This window comes from Neovison vison, chromosome 12, assembly GCF_020171115.1.
Source record: "Neovison vison isolate M4711 chromosome 12, ASM_NN_V1, whole genome shotgun sequence".
NCBI classification, from domain to species: Eukaryota; Metazoa; Chordata; class Mammalia; order Carnivora; family Mustelidae; genus Neogale; species Neogale vison.
Window position 1 is genome coordinate 102,691,611 of NC_058102.1, and position 18,610 is coordinate 102,710,220.

The following is an 18,610-nucleotide window of genomic DNA, read 5'->3' on the forward strand; positions in this document are numbered from 1 at the left end:
ATGGGAGACAGGGAGCCAGAGTCTGTTTTTCTATGTCTGCTGGGAAAACCAAGCAGTGGGAGGATCCAAGAATGTTTTCCATTTTAGCCACAAATTATACTGCATTCAGCCCTGGGCTTCAGGCATGCCTGTAGACTTAGGTGCTGGGCCACGTGACTGCCTCCGGCTCCTTTGCCAAGAATTCTCTCCTCGATGGAGGCCCTGTCCCTAAAAGTTTTTACCTCCAGACTCTTGAGATGGCTCTGGGCCTTAGTTGTGGGCAAGTCCACAAGGCTCAGCCAAAGAGGCTGTGTGCTTGGGCTGTGGGGACCAAGACCAGTCTGGGGGCGCTCGGGTTCAGCAAAAGGAGAGACATGTACTCCCAAGCTGGCCTCACTCTTCTGGACAGGCCATGAAGGCTTCCTGGAGGAGGAGCTACTTTAGGGGAGAGAGCTCGAGAGAGAGAGAGAAGATGGTAAAGTTGGTGGGACCTCTGTTCCTCGAGTAAATGTTTTTGAGACTTTTTGAGGGCTCATCCAACACAGGGAACTCCGAGCAGCCTTGTGTGAGGGCAGAGTGGCACCAGAGTGGCAGAATGAGACCACACAGGATGGTTGGGTAGTCTTGGAACAGGAAGAGTGGACCCTGGGTCTGTGCTATAGGAAGCACTGCCCAAAGTGAACTGGAGTTTCTTTGTTACGTTGACAAGGAACTTCGCCTAATGTGTTCCAGCCAGAGCCAACGAGCCAACATCCTGGTAGGTGAAGCCCCTGTAATGGTAATGACATTAGGTAACAAGTAAGTACTGGGTTCAAGCTGGGTGCCAGGCACAGACAGGCAGAGTCCCTTCTGTTACCTCCTTTCATCTCCAGAAGTAGTCTTGCACAGCTGCCAGTATTTTCAGTCTTATGTTTAGGAATGAGGGAATTGAGGTGTAGAGAAGCTGGTCACATGCTTGTGGTCCCATAATAAGTGTATAAGCTGGGATTCAGACCCAGGTAGCTGTGCCCAGGCTCACCTGCCTTGCACAGTTCTTGGACACACCACGGCTCTCCCAACCAGCCTTCTGGGAGGCCCCACTCCAGCAAGGAAGAAGTAAAGGGGGATGAGAAGGAAGGTAAATGAGCAAAGAATGTTGTTTTTCTTTTTTCTCAAATGCAACTTGATGGCCCCATTTTATCGATTGCCAGCCTCCCGACCTGACTGCATGCCAACGGTCTTTTTCCTTGTTATTTTATTCAGTGTGTATCTAAAGGGCTCCAGAAATTCACAACAGAACTCCTGTCGGTTTCTGGCTTTCATTTAGGTAGTGAAAGGGGACTGAATTCCATCTCTGTTTGCACAAACATTTATTCAGCCTACACTGTGTACCTGCCGCTTTGCTTAAACACCAGGTACATGCAGATGAGTAAGACAGGGCCTCTGCTCTCCTGGAGCTGGAAGTCCATGAGGAGGAGAGACAAGGCCATGAGCAGTTAGAGCAGAAGGTAATGAAACCGAAGATGCTCAGGGCCTGAACTGCGGCATCAGCAGGAGAAAGGACAGGAGGAACAGATGAGGAGAATGTTTCCGGAGCTTGATGCAACAGCACTTGGGGCAGCTTGCGGTGAGTGTTTGGGAGGAAGGAGCCCAAGCGAATGCCTCAGTTTCAGCCTTTTTCTGCTCAAAGGGTCATGGTTCAGCTCACTGAGTCAGGGGACATAAGAGAAGAAGAAGGTTTCTGGAGCAAGATGATTCTTCTTCTGGGACATTTTGAGCGTGGGACATTCCACTGAGCCTGCACCCCCGAGTTCCCTCACCAAAGCCTGTAATTTCCATCTAATTATGAGGAAAACTTCAGCTAAGCCTATATTAAGGAACATTCTATAAAATACTTGACCAGTACTCCTCCAAAAATGTCATCACAAGGAAGTCTGAGAAACCACTGTAATCTAGAGAAGCCTAAGGAGATTATGATGATTAATAATAATATGGCCTCTTGGATGGGACCCTGGAACAGAAAAAGGATATTGGGTAAAAATTAAGAAAATCCAAATGAAGTATAAACTAGTTAATAGTAATGTACAGTATGGGTTCATTGGTTGTGAAAAATATACCCATATTAATAGGGTAATAGGGGAAACTGAGTATGTTTGCCTAGGCTCTGTACCATCTTTGAAGCTTTTCTGCATCAATTGAGAGGACCGTGTGGTTCTTCTCTCTTCTCATATTAATTTGTTGTATCACATTGATTGATTTGCGAATGTTGAACCATCCTTGTAGCCCAGGGATGAATCCCACGTGATCATGGTGGACAATTTTTTTAATGTGCTGTTGGATCCTGTTGGCTAGTATCTTGTTGAGAATCTTAGCATCCATATTCATCAGTGATATTGGTCTAAAATTCTCCTTTTGGGTAGGGTCTTTGCCTGGTTTGGGGATCAGGGTAATGCTGGCTTCATAGAAAGAGTCTGGAAGTTTTCCTTCTGCTTCAATTTTTTGAAACAGCTTCAGGAGAATAGGTGTTATTTCTTCTTTGAAAGTTTGGTAGAATTCCCCAGGGAATCTGTCAGGTCCTGGGCTCTTGTTTTTTTGGGAGGTTTTTGATCACTGCTTCAATCTCGTTATTAGATATCGGTCTATTCAGGTTGTCAGTTTCTTCCTGGTTCAATTTTGGTAGTTTATAGTTTTCCAGGAATGCATCCATTTCATCTAGGTTGCTAAGCTTATTGGCATATAACTGTTGATAATAACTTCTGATGATTGTTTCTACTTCCTTGGTGTTAGTTGTGATCTCTCCCTTTTCATCCATAATTTTATGAATTTGGGCTTTCTCTCTTTTCTTTTGGATTAGTGTGGCCAATGGTTTATCAATGTTATTGATTCTTTCAAAAAACCAGCTTCTAGTTTCATTGATACGTTCTACTGTATCTCTGGTTTCTACCTCATTGATCTCAGAAGCTTTTCAGTAAATTTAAAGCTCTTCTAAAATAAAAAGTTTGGGGGCACTTGGGTGCCTCAGTGGGCTGAGCCTCTGTCTTCGGCTCAGGTCGTGATCTCGGGTTCCTGGGATCGAGCCCTGCATCGGGCTTTCTGCTCAGTGGGGAGCCTGCTTCCCCCTCCCCCTCTGTCTGCCTCTCTGCCTACTTGTGCCCTCTCTCTCTCTCTTTGTCAAATAAAGAAATAAATAAATAAAAATCTTTAAATAAAATAAAATAAAAAAGTTTATTTAAAGGAAAGAAAGCAGAGGAAGAAATTCTCATGCATTACTGGTGCAAATGCAGAATGGCATGGTCATTTTGGAAAACAGTTTGGCAGTCACTTACAAAATCAAACATAGATATGCTCTATGACTTAGTGATTCCACAACTTGGTATTTAACTAAGTGAAATGAAAACCAGTGCTAGTACTGAAAGCCGTACGCGAAGACTTAAAATGACTTTATTCGTAATCACAAGAAACTGGAAACAGCCCAGACACCTCTCGGTAAATGGACCATGGCATGTCCATGCAGTGAAATGCTACTTAGCAATGAGCAGGAACAAGCCCTGAGAACGCCACTCGGACGAGTCTCAGCTGTGCTGTGACAAATGAAGGAAGGCTGGCTTGAAAGGCTCCACACTGAGTTTACTTACAGGGCATTCTGGGAAAGGCAAGACTTAAGGCACACATGGCAGGTCATGCCGGGTGCTGCAGCCTTGGGGGACAGACTCCAAAGGGACTTGGAGGGGGTGGCTAACGAGTGATTTGGGATTGCTCCTTGTCCTGATTATGGTTTCTACACGACAGTGTACGTTCATCACAACTCCCAAAACTGCACACCAGTAAGGTGAATTTTGCCATATGTAAATTGTACCTTGATTAAAAATGAGAAAATAAAACAACTCGGGAATGACTGGCCACTTTTCAAAGCTGCTCTCCACAGGATTTGTTTGAATAGTATTCTCACCTGCTATCCTGCTCCCATTTCCAACTGCTCAGTCGACCAAAAGGGCACTTTGCTGCTGTTTCGTGAATGTCGCTGGGCTGTTTGCTATTTGGAGCCTCGGAAGTGGCAGAAGTAGCAGTCACAGTCCAGGAACAAAGACCCAAGACCGTAGAGACAAAGCAACAGACACAGACAACAGCTAAGCTTGTTTCTTAACAATGGGGACATTAGCTAAGTGCTTTCCTAACCACCTGCTTTTGATACAATCGTGAAGCTGATGAGATCTTACTTTTGTACAGCGCCTTATAGCTTCCAAAGCTCTCACAGCCATTCACTTGTGATCCATACAACGCCTCTGTGGCTTAGGGGGGACAAGTGTTGTCACCCCCACTGTTAAAAGGAGACATGGCACTTGGGTGGCATCTGACTCATGGTTTTGGCTCAGGTATGATCTCAGGGTCATGGGTTCGAGCCCCACATCAGGCTCTGCGCTCAGAGCAGAGTTTGCTTGGGATTCTTCCTTTCCCTCTCCCTCTGCCCAGCGCCCCCTCTCCCCACCACTAGCATGTGTGCTTGTTTTCTCTCTCTCTCAAATAAATAAATAAACAAAATCTTAGGTAAAAAAAAAAAAAGAGGGATGCCTAGGTGGCTCAGTGGGTTAAAGCCTCTGCCTTTGGCTCAGGTCATGGTCTCAGGGTCCTAGGATCAAGCCCCACATCGGCTGTCTGCTCAGCAGGGAGCCCCCCCCCCCGCCTTTCTGTCTACTTGTGATCTGTCAAATAAATAAATAAATAAAATCTTAAAAAAAAAAAAAAGGAGAGGGAGGTATTGAGAGTTCTCACTTAGCTGTGTGTGCAGGTGCACCGGCTTGGCCCTCTCCTTAGGCTGGTAATCAATATAAGACACATAGTAATTCTGTATAGTATTACAATTTTATGTATTTTACAAATAAAGAATAGAATGACTTTATAGATGATGAACCTGAGGTTGTGGGTATTTTCCGACATCACTTGACAAGGAGGTAGTAGAGGCAAGAGTTAAACTCAGATGTTCAGCTTCCAAGCCTACTTCTCTTTCTCTTATCCCATATGCTGGTGATAGGACTTTCCTGCACAGTGTATTTAAATTAATGGCATTTTGCCATGAATCTTCACCTCTTTAATGTGCCAGTAAGTGGACAGTGTTAGTGAACTTCCACTACCAGAGATGGTTATTACACATAAAGTCTGCTTTACTCACTGACATCTTTACTGGGAACTTTTCGGGGCTTGGAAGCAGTCTGCAATCTTGTGTTTCTCTCAGCCCTTGTGTTTGAATAGTGTCTGAATGTATGAGAACTGTGTGTATGTTGGAAGCTGTGACTTTCAGAAAAAAAAAAACAAAAAAACCCCAACGCCCCCCCCCCAAACTCAGTAGGGTAAACATGAGAGGGAAGGTGATTTTTCAACAAACATCAGAGCATCTACATCATAATGAATCTTTTTCCCTCAGATAGCTGCTTTGAGAGGATATCCAATTCAGTTGCTTTTTAGCTGTTTCATTTTTATGCAAAATAGTAGCACCATGTTCCTTACCAGGATTAACTCTGAAAATTCTTTCCTTTGATTCTTTGGTGGTCTCCCAAGCTCCTTCTGGGCTGGGCTGAGCCTTCTCCCCTCCATGTCCTTAGGTATCCAGAGCATGGCCTTCTGGGTGCTCAGACTGTGTCTTTTGAGAGGAACTGAACCAGAATTCATTCTCCAGGACAGAGTTGTCATGGCAGGGTAGAGGCTGGTCTGCAGACATTTTATCCCCCTTGACCTCTCGCCTGAAGAACATGGACAACGACCAGGCAGGAAGCCTTAGCCCAGACTATCTCAGATGCCTGACCTTGCCCACAGCTTTATTAGTCACTCTGTATACTTCTTTCTTTGAGCCCATTTGACCTTGGCCATATTTTCTGCTCTTTGACTTATGCTTCCCTTCCACCATTGCTTCCAGGACTGTCCAGCTCTGCCCTGAGGACCACTCTGAGCCTCAGGTCACCCTCACTGACTGGTTTTTCTCACCCCTTCCCCCACGCCATGGACCGAGCATAGGTTTTTCTACCTCTCCTTGCCCTGTTTCTCACTCAGAAGCCCCACTGGGAAGGAACTGGTGACCAGTGGAACCTCTAATTGGATTTTTTCTGGATCACCACCAATATTTCTGAGCACCACTGGTTTGCTGGGTTTAAGGCAGAACCTCTCACCTCTAAGCCAGAGAGAAGGAACAAAGAGAATCACCAAAACCTTCCCTGCACTGCAGGGGCCTTAGGAAGAGCCCATCATGCTCTGCCATATTTCCATCCTGAATCCCTATTGAGTGTTACTACCCACCACTCATCCTCAGTTTTCCTCCTCAAAATCTTAGAGGACAGTTTCACCAGTGTGAGTGCAACTAAGAATGAACACTGAAGGAGATAAGTAAAAGAATGCTCTTCCCTTTTCATGTTGACTTAATATATGAATGAGCCTTATTCCAATCCTGATAGAAGTAAGCTTACATGCTCCCACCTATTCAGACCTATAATTGCCTGTTCTCACTATGTGATGGAAAGTCTGCTGGTCTCAGAATCTAGAGCCTGGATTCTGTTGCGCCGTCTGTGACAGCTGAGTCTCGCATGCTTATGTCATCTGGGAAGGACAGTGCCGATCTCTGAGTGACTTCTGCCCTAACACTCCCTTGCACCCTCATTATTGAGCCAGCTCAGCCCTGTGCTCAGTTCCAGCATGCAGTGAGAAAGACACATCCTTCCTTTCTCAAGTTGCCTACAGGTTCGCTCTCCAGATAACCCTCTCTCTCGAACGGCAAGTGATTCCTGAAGCTTTCTGGTGTGGGTGTCCCTTCTGTCTCATTAGACTGTGAGCCCCCCACCCCAGGGCAGTGATCGTACCCACTTTCTTCTGAGTCCCCACCATGCGTGGCCCCAAGGTTTGCCCATGGTGGGCACCCACTGGCTTTTAGAAAGTCTTTCAGGCCTGGAGGGCTCTTAGCCTACAGTACAAGCTCTTAAAGGCTAGATGGCACTGTTGCTAGAGCCAAATCAGGTGTGTTGGGAAAGAAGGGGGGGAGGGAAGAGAAACCAGAGCAGGAGGCCCTGGACTGTTGAGTTGCTGAGTTTGACTCAGACTTATTACAGAAATGCATGAGGACTCCTGCCAGCTGGCTTCAGTGGGTCCTCACCCCAACCTTGGTAGTGGATAGGAAACTGCACTAATTCTAACTTTATAGAAAAGCAGCTCAGAGAAATCAAGTGCCTGGGCTCAAGTTAAGGGGCAGCTAATGAGCAAGGATTTCTGCCCTCTGTGCCTTGTTGGCATTGCTCTGCCAGGGAGGGCCCCTAGAGTTCACCCAAGGAGGACTGTGGTTGATGGCATGGCTGCCCCGGACAGTGGCTTGGGTGAACTGGACCCAGTGTGAGCGGAAAAATTAGGGTTTACAGATAGACTGACTGCAAGGTATCAGGCTAACTTCTGCCTCAAAATATTTACTTTTGTGACGAGGGGAGAATGCAGTCATTGTGGAGGAAACAAAGATAACACATACAGGTTCTTTGAAGAAGGTATAGGTACTTTGCACACTTGCAAGGATCCAAGGTGAATCGTTGATGTTTCATCTGAAGAATGACTTATTTTGGAATGCTGCTCCATGGCTGGGTTCTAGCTGTCATTTGTCCATTGCTTTATTATGCTCACATGTTTCTCGTTAAAATGAAACAATGTAAATAAGACCATCTCCTGCAGTAGGCAGGATAGGTTTCATGACTGTGTCCGTTTTACAGATGAAGAATAGAGGCTTAGAAATGGTCACACGGCTGATGATCCAAACTTCAGCTCAGTCTGAGGCCAGAATCAAATTTGAGCTCTTTGGAAAAACCATGTTTTTTTCAGGCTATGCAGAAATCACAAAATTAGGTGGGCTGTTGTGGATATGAAGGGTAAGGCATCAGAGACTAGGAAGACACCTATTCGGAGTAGTGAATGATTAAGGATATGCAAATGTGTACAAATTCGAGGGAAAATTGATACATCTGTTGTTTGTGCTATCTGATTGTATTCTCCTGTTTCCCTAGGATGATGAAGATAAGCTGACCTGGAAAGATCGTTTCCCGGGTTACTTGATGAACTTCGCCTCCATCTTGTTCATGGTAATTTTCTTGATGGAAATCCGGCCTATGACTTATGCATGTAGATCCCGTAGAGCAAACGCCATGGGTGTGTTATTCTAGCATGCTGTGGGGATAGTGAGGGGCTCGGAAAGATGAAGCCACAGTCCTGTCTAAACAGGGAGGATCTTACCTGATAGTGAGGCGCTGTGGGTGCCAGCCACCAGAAGAGGGAAAGGGGATTCCCTCAGACCTGGGTTGGGGGTCAGTGGCCTTCCGTGGCTACGGAAGGGGTTCTGTCTTCCCAGATACAGGAGGGTAGGGAGATTCTGTCTTCCCAGTCCTGCACACAAGGGTTTTGAAGTTAGAACTTCCAGGGGTGGACTGTGAGGTGGTGTCTTCCATGTTGAGAAAAACCAAGGCCTTGGAAGAGGTAGCCCAGGTAAGATGGCTACAGAGTCATGGCAGCCTGTTGGGGCTGTGGGCTGGCTCTCCCTGAGGGTCTGTGGGATAGAACAGAGCCTAGAAACCACAGAGGACAGCCAGCTTGGGCTCTGTGTGAGCCTGATGCTTAAGCTCCCCTAGAGTTGTGTCTGTTTCCCTATGTTCTCCCTTAGAGTTTGGAAGAGCCTTTTCAGAAGACCCACATGGGTCTCGGCTGTGTCAGGGAAGATGAGCAACGGGTGGGATTCATGTTCAAGTCAGATCAATAAAATGGTAGCAGGTCATTCCTGGGAGTCAGGGTGGGGGAGATAACTGTGAGCAGAGCAAGGAGACCCCAGATCTTCTTGTCCATGAAGCTCAGGTCCCTGAGACCTCTGCTCCCCCTTTATGGGTAGATTCCTTCCAGTAGCCAAGACTGGAACTTCTGTTTTACAAAGGAGAGCTGTGTCCTCACAGCATTTCTAAGCAGGACTACACATTAGTTGTAGGGTCGGGGGGTAGATTGCTTATTCTGGGACTGAAATCACAACCATTTTCTGGACCTCATTGCCAGTGTTACCTCTGGCCCTGACCCGAGGTGATTATAGCTGGCGTGCTCCTGGAACACGGCAACCATGTCTTAGTCTCAGAGATTTAAAAAGAGAAGGACTCCTAGGCACCTTTTATATCAGCGCCTCATTTCACAGATGAAGTACAGAGGGGACGGGTGCCATGCTTTGCCAAAACAGATTTTGCATTCCTTACCTTCTCATTGCTTAAGAAGAGCAAGGCGCGGAATTTATTCAAGAATATGTGGTGAATCACAATGTGTTAAGCTGGAATGATGTAAAGTTTAATTTAGCATTTCAGGGCCTCCCACAATGTGCATACTGTTGTCAAAGAGTTTGTTTATTCATTCAAGAAATATTCAAGGGGGAGGGGCGCTCGGCTGGCTCAGTTACTGGAGTGTGTGACTCTTGATCTGGGCATTGTGAGTTCAGGCTCCATGTTGGGTGCAGAGATTATTTAATATAAAATCTTTTTAAAAGGGATTTAAAAAATATATGTAACAGGTGCCAGTTATATAGTCGACACTATTCTTAGGCATTAGGGATAGAGTAGAAAATAAAATAATCTCTCCTTTAAAGATTTTACAGATAACAAATACGTACATAAACAAGGAAGTTGGTAAGTGAAATAGACTTCTGTCTCCCGTAGCGGTAGGTTAGGATATTTGTAGCATCCCATCTTGCTGAATATAAGAAATATATATGGATGAATGTATTTTTCATTCTTTTTAAAGCCTTGAGGGTCTAATAAGTTAGTAAAGAATACTAAGCTATTCCTAGTGCAGATCCATCTAAGGGAAACGGAACCAAGGAGACAAATACTTGGCATCAATACTGCTTTTGCCTTGAGGACTTCTCCCATCTAGGCAAACTTGGGCTTTGGTTTTTGTGGTTTTATGGTGCAGAGAGGATAGAAATTGGGGTGCAGCTGGCTCAAAGTGGAGATGCTAACAGGAAGTTTTTACTAAACCTGGAACTATACTAGATCTAAACTCTTAGAATAAAGGTGAAGTAGAACTAAACCCACCCCCCACACTTTCGGGACTGCAGAGAACTTTGCTCTGGCTCTAAGCAGAACAGGGGGAAACAGGGAAACAAAATCCTGTCCTGAAGGAGTGGCCATGGACAATCCCCATCGTAGACTCCCAGCCCAGTTTTTCACTTGAGAAGACCCGGGAAGCTCAGACTGTGAATGTGGCCAGGGAAAGTCGTGCTTCCGGTTATCCAGCAGAAGCAAGCACACGTTCTCTCTGTGGGAAGGCAGATTTACACCCTTCCTCAAAAAATCCCCCCAAAAGAATTTTTTTAAGGTCAAAGAAGAGAAGACAGTTCAAAATAATCAATTATACAGAAGCTAAACACAATGAGAGAGAACCAGTGTGGAGAGACAGCAAAGACTAAAGATACTGGAAATACTCAGTCACAGGTCGAAATGCCCAGTTTGAAAATATCTGCAAAGAATAAGAAACTATTTTAAGATTTTATTTGCTTATTTGTCAGAGAGAGAAGGAGAGAGAGAGAGAGAGAGCATGCACAAACAGGAGGAGTGGCAGGCAGAGGGAGAAGCAGACTCCCCAGGGAGCAGGGAGCCTGATGCAAGACTGGATCCCAGGACCCTGGGACTATGATCTAAGCTGAAGGCAGACATTTAACCAACTTAGCCACCCAGGTATCCCTAAAGTAAGAAACTTTTAAAAATGACCTAAGGATTTGAAAACTAGCTAATAAATCTTCTGGAAATGGATATATATCAATGAATGTGAATATATAATATATAATAATATATATCACACACACACATACACACACACCCCAGGGACGGGTTTAAAACCAATTAGACATAGCTGAAGGCATCATTCGTGAACTGCAATTCAGGTTAGAAAAAATTAGAAAAAAAAGATTGAAAACAAAATAGAAAGTAATAGAGTGAGAGGATTTCACTTGTATTTAACTGCACTACTGGAAGAAGAGGTGAGAATAGTAATGAATGATACACTGACTGGTGGTCTCCTAGTTGGCTAGTTCTGCTAACAGAATTCCAATTCAGAGGTTGAAGAATCCCAGTGAAATTCAAGCAGGGAAAATAAAAAGGACTCTATCTCTGTGAGACCATAGAATGTATGAGACAGAAGAAAAATCTCAAATGCAGTCAAAAATCAAAAGACAAATTACCCTTAATGAAGACTGTTTGATCAGCCATTGATTTCACATAGCAGTTGGAAGTCAGAATACAGGGACGTGTGTGTCTTCATGCGCTGAAAAGAAAACAGTTGCTAACCCAGAATTCTATACCCAAGAAAAATGTAATGTAGAAGTATTAGTGTAAAATAAAGATATTTATAGCCAAACAAAAGCTGAGGGTTTGCAGCCAACTGAATCTTTCACTAAAGGAAATCCCAAGAATGTTCTTTGAATGTGATCCCATCTGGAAAACCACAGTTTTAAGAAGGAATGAAGAAAAAATTGGTAAATATGTGGGAAAACCTATGTGGTATTTGACTGTAAACAAGGATGATGGTGTCTCATAGGGTTAATAATAAGATAGAGGGGTGCCTGACTGACTCAGTCAGTAGAGCATAGAACTCTTGATCTTGGGATTGTGATTTCAAGCCCCACACTGGGTGTGGAGCCTACTTAAAATTAAAAAAAAAAAAAAGTAGAATTACATTGTACACATTAATAATCGCATATAAGTTGGATGGGCAGTAATGAAACAGTAACATTGTAAGGTCTTTCTATTTCCTCCATGAGAATTTATAAGGAAGCAAAAAAGCTGAGAAAAGTCAAGATGCCCTTGGGGCAGATGGGTGGCTCACTCTGTTATGCATCCAATTCTTTTTTTTTTTTAATTTCTTTTATGTATTTTTATTTATTTATTTAACATATAATGTATTCTTTGATTCAGGGGTACAGGTCTGTGAATCATCAGTCTTACACAATTCACAGCACTCACCATAGCACATACCCTACCCAGTGTCCACACCCAGCCACCCCTACCTCCCTCAGCAACCCTCAGTTTGCTTCCTGAGATTAAGAGTCTCTTACGGTTTGTCTCCCTTCCTGGTCCCATCTTGTTTCATTGTTTTCCCTCCCTACCTCCCACAACCCCTTGCCCTGCCTCTCAAATTCCTTATATCAGAGAGCTCATATGACAATTGTCTTTCTCTGATTGACTTATTTCACTCAGCATAATACTCTCTAGTTCCATCCACGTTGTTGCAAATAGCAGGATTTTAGTTTTTTGATGGCTGCGTAGTATTCCAGTGTGTGTGTGTGTGTGTGTGTGTGTGTGTGTGTGTGTGTATCACATCTTCTTTAACCATTCATCTGTTGGTGGACATTTAGGTTCTTTTGATAGTTTGGCTATTGTGGACATTGCTGCTATAAACATTCAGGTGCACGTGCCCCTTCCGATCACTACATTTGTATCTTTAGGGTAAATACCCAATAGTGTGATTGCTGGGTCATAGGGTAGCTCTATTTTCACCTTTTTAAGGAACCTCCATGCTGTTTTCCAGAGTGGCTGCACCCACTTGCATTCCCACCAACAGTGTAGGAGGGTTCCCCTTTCTCCACATCCTCACCAGCATCTCTCATTTCCTGACTTCTAATTTTAGCCATTCTGACTGGTGGTGAGGTGATTATCTCACTGTGGTTTTGATTTGTATTTCCCTGATGCTGAGTGATGTTGAGTACTTTTTCATGAGTCTGTTGGTCATTTGGATGTCTTCTTTGCATAAATGTCTGTTCATGTCTTCTGCCCATTTCTTGATTGGGATATTTGTTCATTGGGTGTTGAGTTGGATAAATTATTTATAGATTTTGGATACTAACCCTTTATCTGATATGTCATTTGAAAATCTCTTCTCCCATTCTGTTGGTTGTCTTTTGGTTTTGTTGACTGTTTCCTTTGCTGTGCAAAAGCTTTTGATCTTGATGAAGTCCCAGTAGTTCATTTTTGCCCTTGCTTCCCTTGCCTTAGTGATCTTCCTAGGAAGAAGGTGTGTGGCTGAGGTAGAAAAACATCTTTATTTTGTGCTAAATTTTCCTCATTTTTTTCATTAAAAAAAAAAAAATCCTCAGTCTTCTAAAGAGAAGGGCTTGGCACTGCCCTAAAACAAGGCGTGGAGTGGGAGATAAAGGGTTACAATGATGTTTATAAAAAAGTGAGATTTGCTTATAGAATTAGGGTAAGCCAAAGGCACATACTGCAACACACAGGAGTACTGAATATCCTTTCCTTCTTCACCCTGTGACTACATCTTAGCAGAAGGTGCCAAGGTTATGGTCATGGGAAAGTTTTAGGGATGCTAGTCTGCCAGATCAGCTGGGGTAATTTTCATGGGATGGTGAGAACAAAACAATGGCCCAGGGCTGTGTTTCTTTTCCTCACCTGTGACAGAGGCCAGCCTCTTCCCCACCTGTTACAGAGGACAAAAGTGAATTTCCTCTTTCTTCTCCAACCCAACATGTTGAGCTACAGTTTCTGTCCCCCCCCCCCGCTTTTTTTAAGGTTTATTTATTTATTTGAGATAGAGAGAGAGAGAACTTGAGCAGGGGTGCAGGCAGAGGGAGAGAGAATCCCAAGCAGAGTCCCTGCTGAGGATAGAGCCCACTCAGGGCCCCACCCTACAACACTGGGATCAGGACCCAACTGAAATCAAGAGTTGGATGCTCAACCGACTAAGCTACACAAGCGCCCCTTTCTTTCCTTTTTGAATTAAACTTGCTTTGTTTCCCTTTTATGTGGGAGGAGATTATCAAAAGCAGTGTTCTGGCTCTAGGCTAGGAGCCTGAGCCTCCCTCCCACATGCCCAGGACAATCATTTACTTCTACTTGGGAATTGGGAACCAGCTTCCAGAAGCCACCTCCTTCACCTGGCTTGTGGCAAGGGCCCCCTAATAGTGCACCTAGAGATGAGCAGCTAACTCATCTTTTTAAAATCTAGATCAAATCTCATGTCACTTCTCTGCTCAAAACTGCCTTAAGCATCGGCCTCTTATGAAATACAGAAGCCAGCATCTTCTGTACGTCCTTGCATGTCCTTGTCCTATGCCCTCCTCTCCAACCCCACCCCTCCCTTGCTTTCTTCTTTACCCACCCTCTGCCCAGAAGCCCCTTCCCTCAGACAAACCCCCTCAAGAGCCTTGCTGAAATGTCACCTCCTCACCTACGCTTTTCCTCACCACCCTCTTTTAAGCTGCAACCTGTCCCACTACTCCTGTTTTGCTTTATTTGTTTCTACAGTATTTATCACACCAGATATACTATCTGGTTGATGTTAGTTGGTAGTTGGTTGTCTGTCTTTCCCCTCTAGAAGTGCCACGAGGGCAGAAAGTCCTGTGTGATTTGTTTGTGACTATATCCCCGCCACTTAGCATGGTGACTGGCACACAGAAGGCACTCAAGACATATCTTATAAATGGCTGAGTGAGAACATAAGTTAATTAATCAGATTAATAAAGTTGCCAGGGACAAGTTATTATGTCAGTGATAAAGCCATTAGTGTGTGTATGGTTTAAAATTGAGCCACTAATTTCATACCCTGCTTTAGACTGGGTACACTCCTGCTGGTTAGCCCAGGTTGCTTCTGATTTTTCCATTTCTCCTTGCTTTTTAAAAATTCTTTTCCCCAAGCCTTTCTCATAGGAAACTGACCCAAAACTACTTCCGTAGGATTTTCTCTAATCCCTCTGCTCTCTGTTCAGAGCACATGAGCTGAGCCTGTACTCTGTCCAGCTGCTACAAGGCTCATCTTTGTATATGTGCAATGATTTTCTCAACTTTGATTCAGAATGCAAGACCTGGAGGGTGGGGTCCAGACCCATTTTCCTTCCTGTCTCTCATAGCATTAAATAGGACTCTGGACTCCATAACCTGGCTTTCCTTACAGATTGGCTCTATCTACAAGTAAAACTACAGGATCAAAACACAAACAGCAATGGGGAGCATGGTGATGTTCCCATGTACTTGAGAGCTAGATTCCTAGAGCTAGGGACCAGGCAATCTTTACCAAGCAGTTTCTATAGTGAGGCAGTGCTATGAAACTGACACGAGGTGCAGAATGCAGTTACAAGACCAATCCCCACTTTGGGCCTATTTGGAGGGAAACCGATCACAAACATGAAATATATCCAGTGTATATTTGTTGAATTTAATAAGCAAAATCAACACTGCAGCCAGAGTGGTGAAAACAGTGCTGGATTTAGTACTAGAGGACGTGCATTCTAATGTCAGGATGGGATTGTAGGCATGGGAGCCACAGAGCAGGGTTCAGGTCCTGGATGGTTAGTAAATCACATCCAGAAAAGCCATATTTTATGCTATTGTTATAAGAATTACTGTTCGTGAAGATGGGCATTGAATAACAAAATTGAGAGGACACAACTAGATTAGTTCATTATGATGGTTCCACTGTTAGCATCCCAGCTTTGCCAGGAACTGTCCAGACCTTGGACCCATCACATTGCTGCTTCTCAGTCCTCAATTTCCTTATATATGAGATTAGAGGTTGGATTGGGATGATTCCTGAAGGCCGAAGTCCTTTAACTCTTACCAGAATCCCAGATATGAGGGTTGTAGTCCAGGCCTTGTGACCTTGAGCAAATCTCTTCACTTTCCATGCCAGTTTCCTCATCTTCAAAGTGGTCACAGGACGGGGCTGGTGTTCTCCAGGCTCTTTCAGCTTGAGAACTGTGATCCTTGTGAGAACCACTGAAAGACAGGTCAGAGCCTGGTTTCTCTAGTGGCATGGGAAATCAGGGGCTGAGAAGTTAGGATCAAAAGGAACAGCAGCAGAGGACTAGGGAAGGGTGTGTTGGAGGTAGGGCCAAGGAGACAGGGAGGGTGGGAAAAAGGGCTTTTGCAAGAGAGCAGTGCCTCTAGAACTTGAATGGGAATCTTGTTCAAGTGCAGATTCTGAGCCAGTGTGTCTGGAGCTGTGCTTGAGACCCTGCATGTCCCCCAAGCTCCCAGCTGATACAGTAGGTCCACAGATCACACAGTGGGTAGCAACGAAGAGTTTTCTTCCATCCCCAGTTGAGCAGCTGAGCTTCTTGGAGAAGAATAGAAACTGATCTCCTCCCCACTCATCCTCCATGCTCCATCCCCAAGACCCCAAAGCCAAGGATGTTTTTGCCATTGTTGTTTTCCCCCAGACCCACCCCCAGATGCACACACGCTAAACTCTTTGATGCCCTGCCCCCCCCCCGACTCTCATCAGTACTGCTATCACTGGCCTTTGCTGCAAAAGTGATTTTGGGGGAAAAGAATCTCACACCACATTTTCCAGGCCCTTACTGTCTGGCAGTGACAGTCCCAGAGGAACGGGAAGTGAAAACGTCTACATTGCTGGAGAACAGTGATGTCATGTCCAGGTTTTCCCACTTCCATGGGTCGTCATTACCCCCTAGTCCTGGAGGCTGGGGCTGCTGCTGCTGCCCCTACCCAGCCTCAGAAGAGGGGCCTCCCACACAGTGTCCTTCCATCTAACCTCTCCTCCACCCTGACACCCCCTGGACCCAGAGAACATCGCCATCCTGCCTGCTTCACATGGTGGCCCAGAAAACAAATACTAATATTTGTATGGCTTGCAGGGATAATCAGCTAAGGCTGCATCCCCAGGCATCCTCCCCAGGGGTCTGATGATGTTCACACCTTGACTCTTCTGCAACCCATTCCCCATTTGCTCACCAGTGTCCTGCACACTGCTTGAAAAACATTGCCTGAGCCAGAGCCCCCTCCTCCCTTCCCCTCTCCTCCATACCCCGTCCTCCCCTTCTTTCTAGGGAGAGAACATGTAGTCCAGGACAATTTGTAGTTTCAGAGGGAACATTTTCTCTCCCCATGTGTCCATGTAGCTCTCCACAGCCAGTGCCAGTCTACCAGGCCCTGACCCCAGGGGGAGTACTATCTGAACAGCCTTCTCTGTGGAAAGAATTCCAAGAAGACTTCACTTGACTGACATGAATTAGAATTTTTCTCAGAGCAGGTTTTACACCTAGACATTCCGTGTTCTCTCTCTGTCCTCTCTGAGAGCTTACTCAGGCCACGTTCTTCCCCTGACATCCTCATGCTTCTTGGAAATGGGCTTTCCTGGGCTGTGATGGGAGAGGGAAGGGGCTCGGCTGGGAGAGTGATTTATTGTTCTCAGGTTTTAGGAGGAGGAAGTGGAGGACCCTTAGAGGTCCAGTGGCTGGGAACCTTTACTTTCAACGTGAACAGCCAGAGGTTTTGGCACCAAATGAAAAATCGGAGTCCTCCATTATCATTGCCTGGTAGAGAAATATTAGTATGATATTTTGTTCACCTGAGGACTGAGAGTCTACAAATCTCACTCCTGGTTTCTCTCCCTTGGTTCTCGTTGGGGCAGCCTTCCCACACCCAGCACCTGAAGCTCTAACTCACCGCTTCTCAGCTCAGACGCCTTCCATGGCTCTGTTTTTCTGCACTGAGAGTCTATCCCATTACCCAACCTGGTCCGCTTGCTCCTCTGTACCCAGTCCCTTCACTGAGCACACAATACCTTCCAGTAGTCCTCACCATGGGTTAATAAGAGTTCAGCTCACCTCCATAGTTGACTAGATGGGTTAATAAGAGTTCAGCTCACCTCCCCCTAGTGAAGGAAACCACGTTGCGTGTGCCACACATCCCTCTGTGTCCGGCGTTTTCACTCTTAGGGTTTTGTGTGTGTTGTCAACCATTTGGTGTCTGATAAAAATGGAAGACACTCTTGTGGACAGTGTACCTGTCCTCAGGCTTGGCACGTGAGTTCAGAGGGTGCACACGAGTGTACTCCATATCCATAGTTTCTGATGTAGCGGCTAGGACGGTTGGCTGGGCAAGTAGAAGCTGCTCAGTACTTGTCCACTAGGCACTGATTCTCCCTGTTTCCCAAACAGATTGCCCTGACCTTCTCCATCGTCTTTGGGGTCATCGTGTATCGCATCACAATCGCCGCAGCCCTGTCTCTCAACAAGTCCACACGCTCCAATGTCCGGGTGACAGTGACAGCAACGGCAGTCATCATTAACCTTGTGGTCATCCTCATCCTGGACGAGATCTATGGCGCCGTGGCCGTGTGGCTCACCAAAATCGGTACTGTGTCCCCAAACCCCATTTTGCCCCAGGCCCCCTCAAACACGGGTCAGTTCAATGTGCACAAGGTTTGTGGTGGTGGTGACCGAAAAGGAAGAAAAGGGACAGGGACAAAATGCTTTGTGCAATGCATTTTATTGGGGAAATGAGAAAGTATGGTGGTTCTCTACTTCCCCTGAGAATCATCCATGGGGTCTCTTCCTTTTAGCCCAGCCTAAAGACAAGACGGGTTGAACACTTCCTGCTATGAACTGCGGAGTTTTAGCCCTCCTCACTTTCCCAGGAGTGTTTACAGAGTCGAGAAAGCTCTTGATACTTGAGCCCTGGGAGGGTCTTATCTATCCCCATATTGCCAAGGCCCCAGAAAATCCACACATTCCCCACGTACTGAGCAGACTTCAAAGAGGCATATCAGACTTCCCCAGCTTCAAGCCAGTGAGAAAATGCAGTGGCCTCAGTATTCAGACGTGTCATTTGAGCTGCAACCTGCTGTTGCCTGAGCGCCACTT

General features: G+C 45.4%; 1 protein-coding gene across 1 annotated transcript in view; it reads left to right on the forward strand.

The window, feature by feature from the left end:
• The window catches only part of ANO2 (anoctamin 2), a 340,666-nt gene that overhangs the window by 254,949 nt on the left and 67,107 nt on the right, over positions 1-18,610 (forward strand). The window contains exons 16-17 of the mRNA XM_044226412.1: positions 7,980-8,054; positions 17,906-18,101. Coding sequence (XP_044082347.1) covers positions 7,980-8,054; positions 17,906-18,101 — 271 coding nt within the window. The remainder of the gene's footprint in view (positions 1-7,979; positions 8,055-17,905; positions 18,102-18,610) is intronic.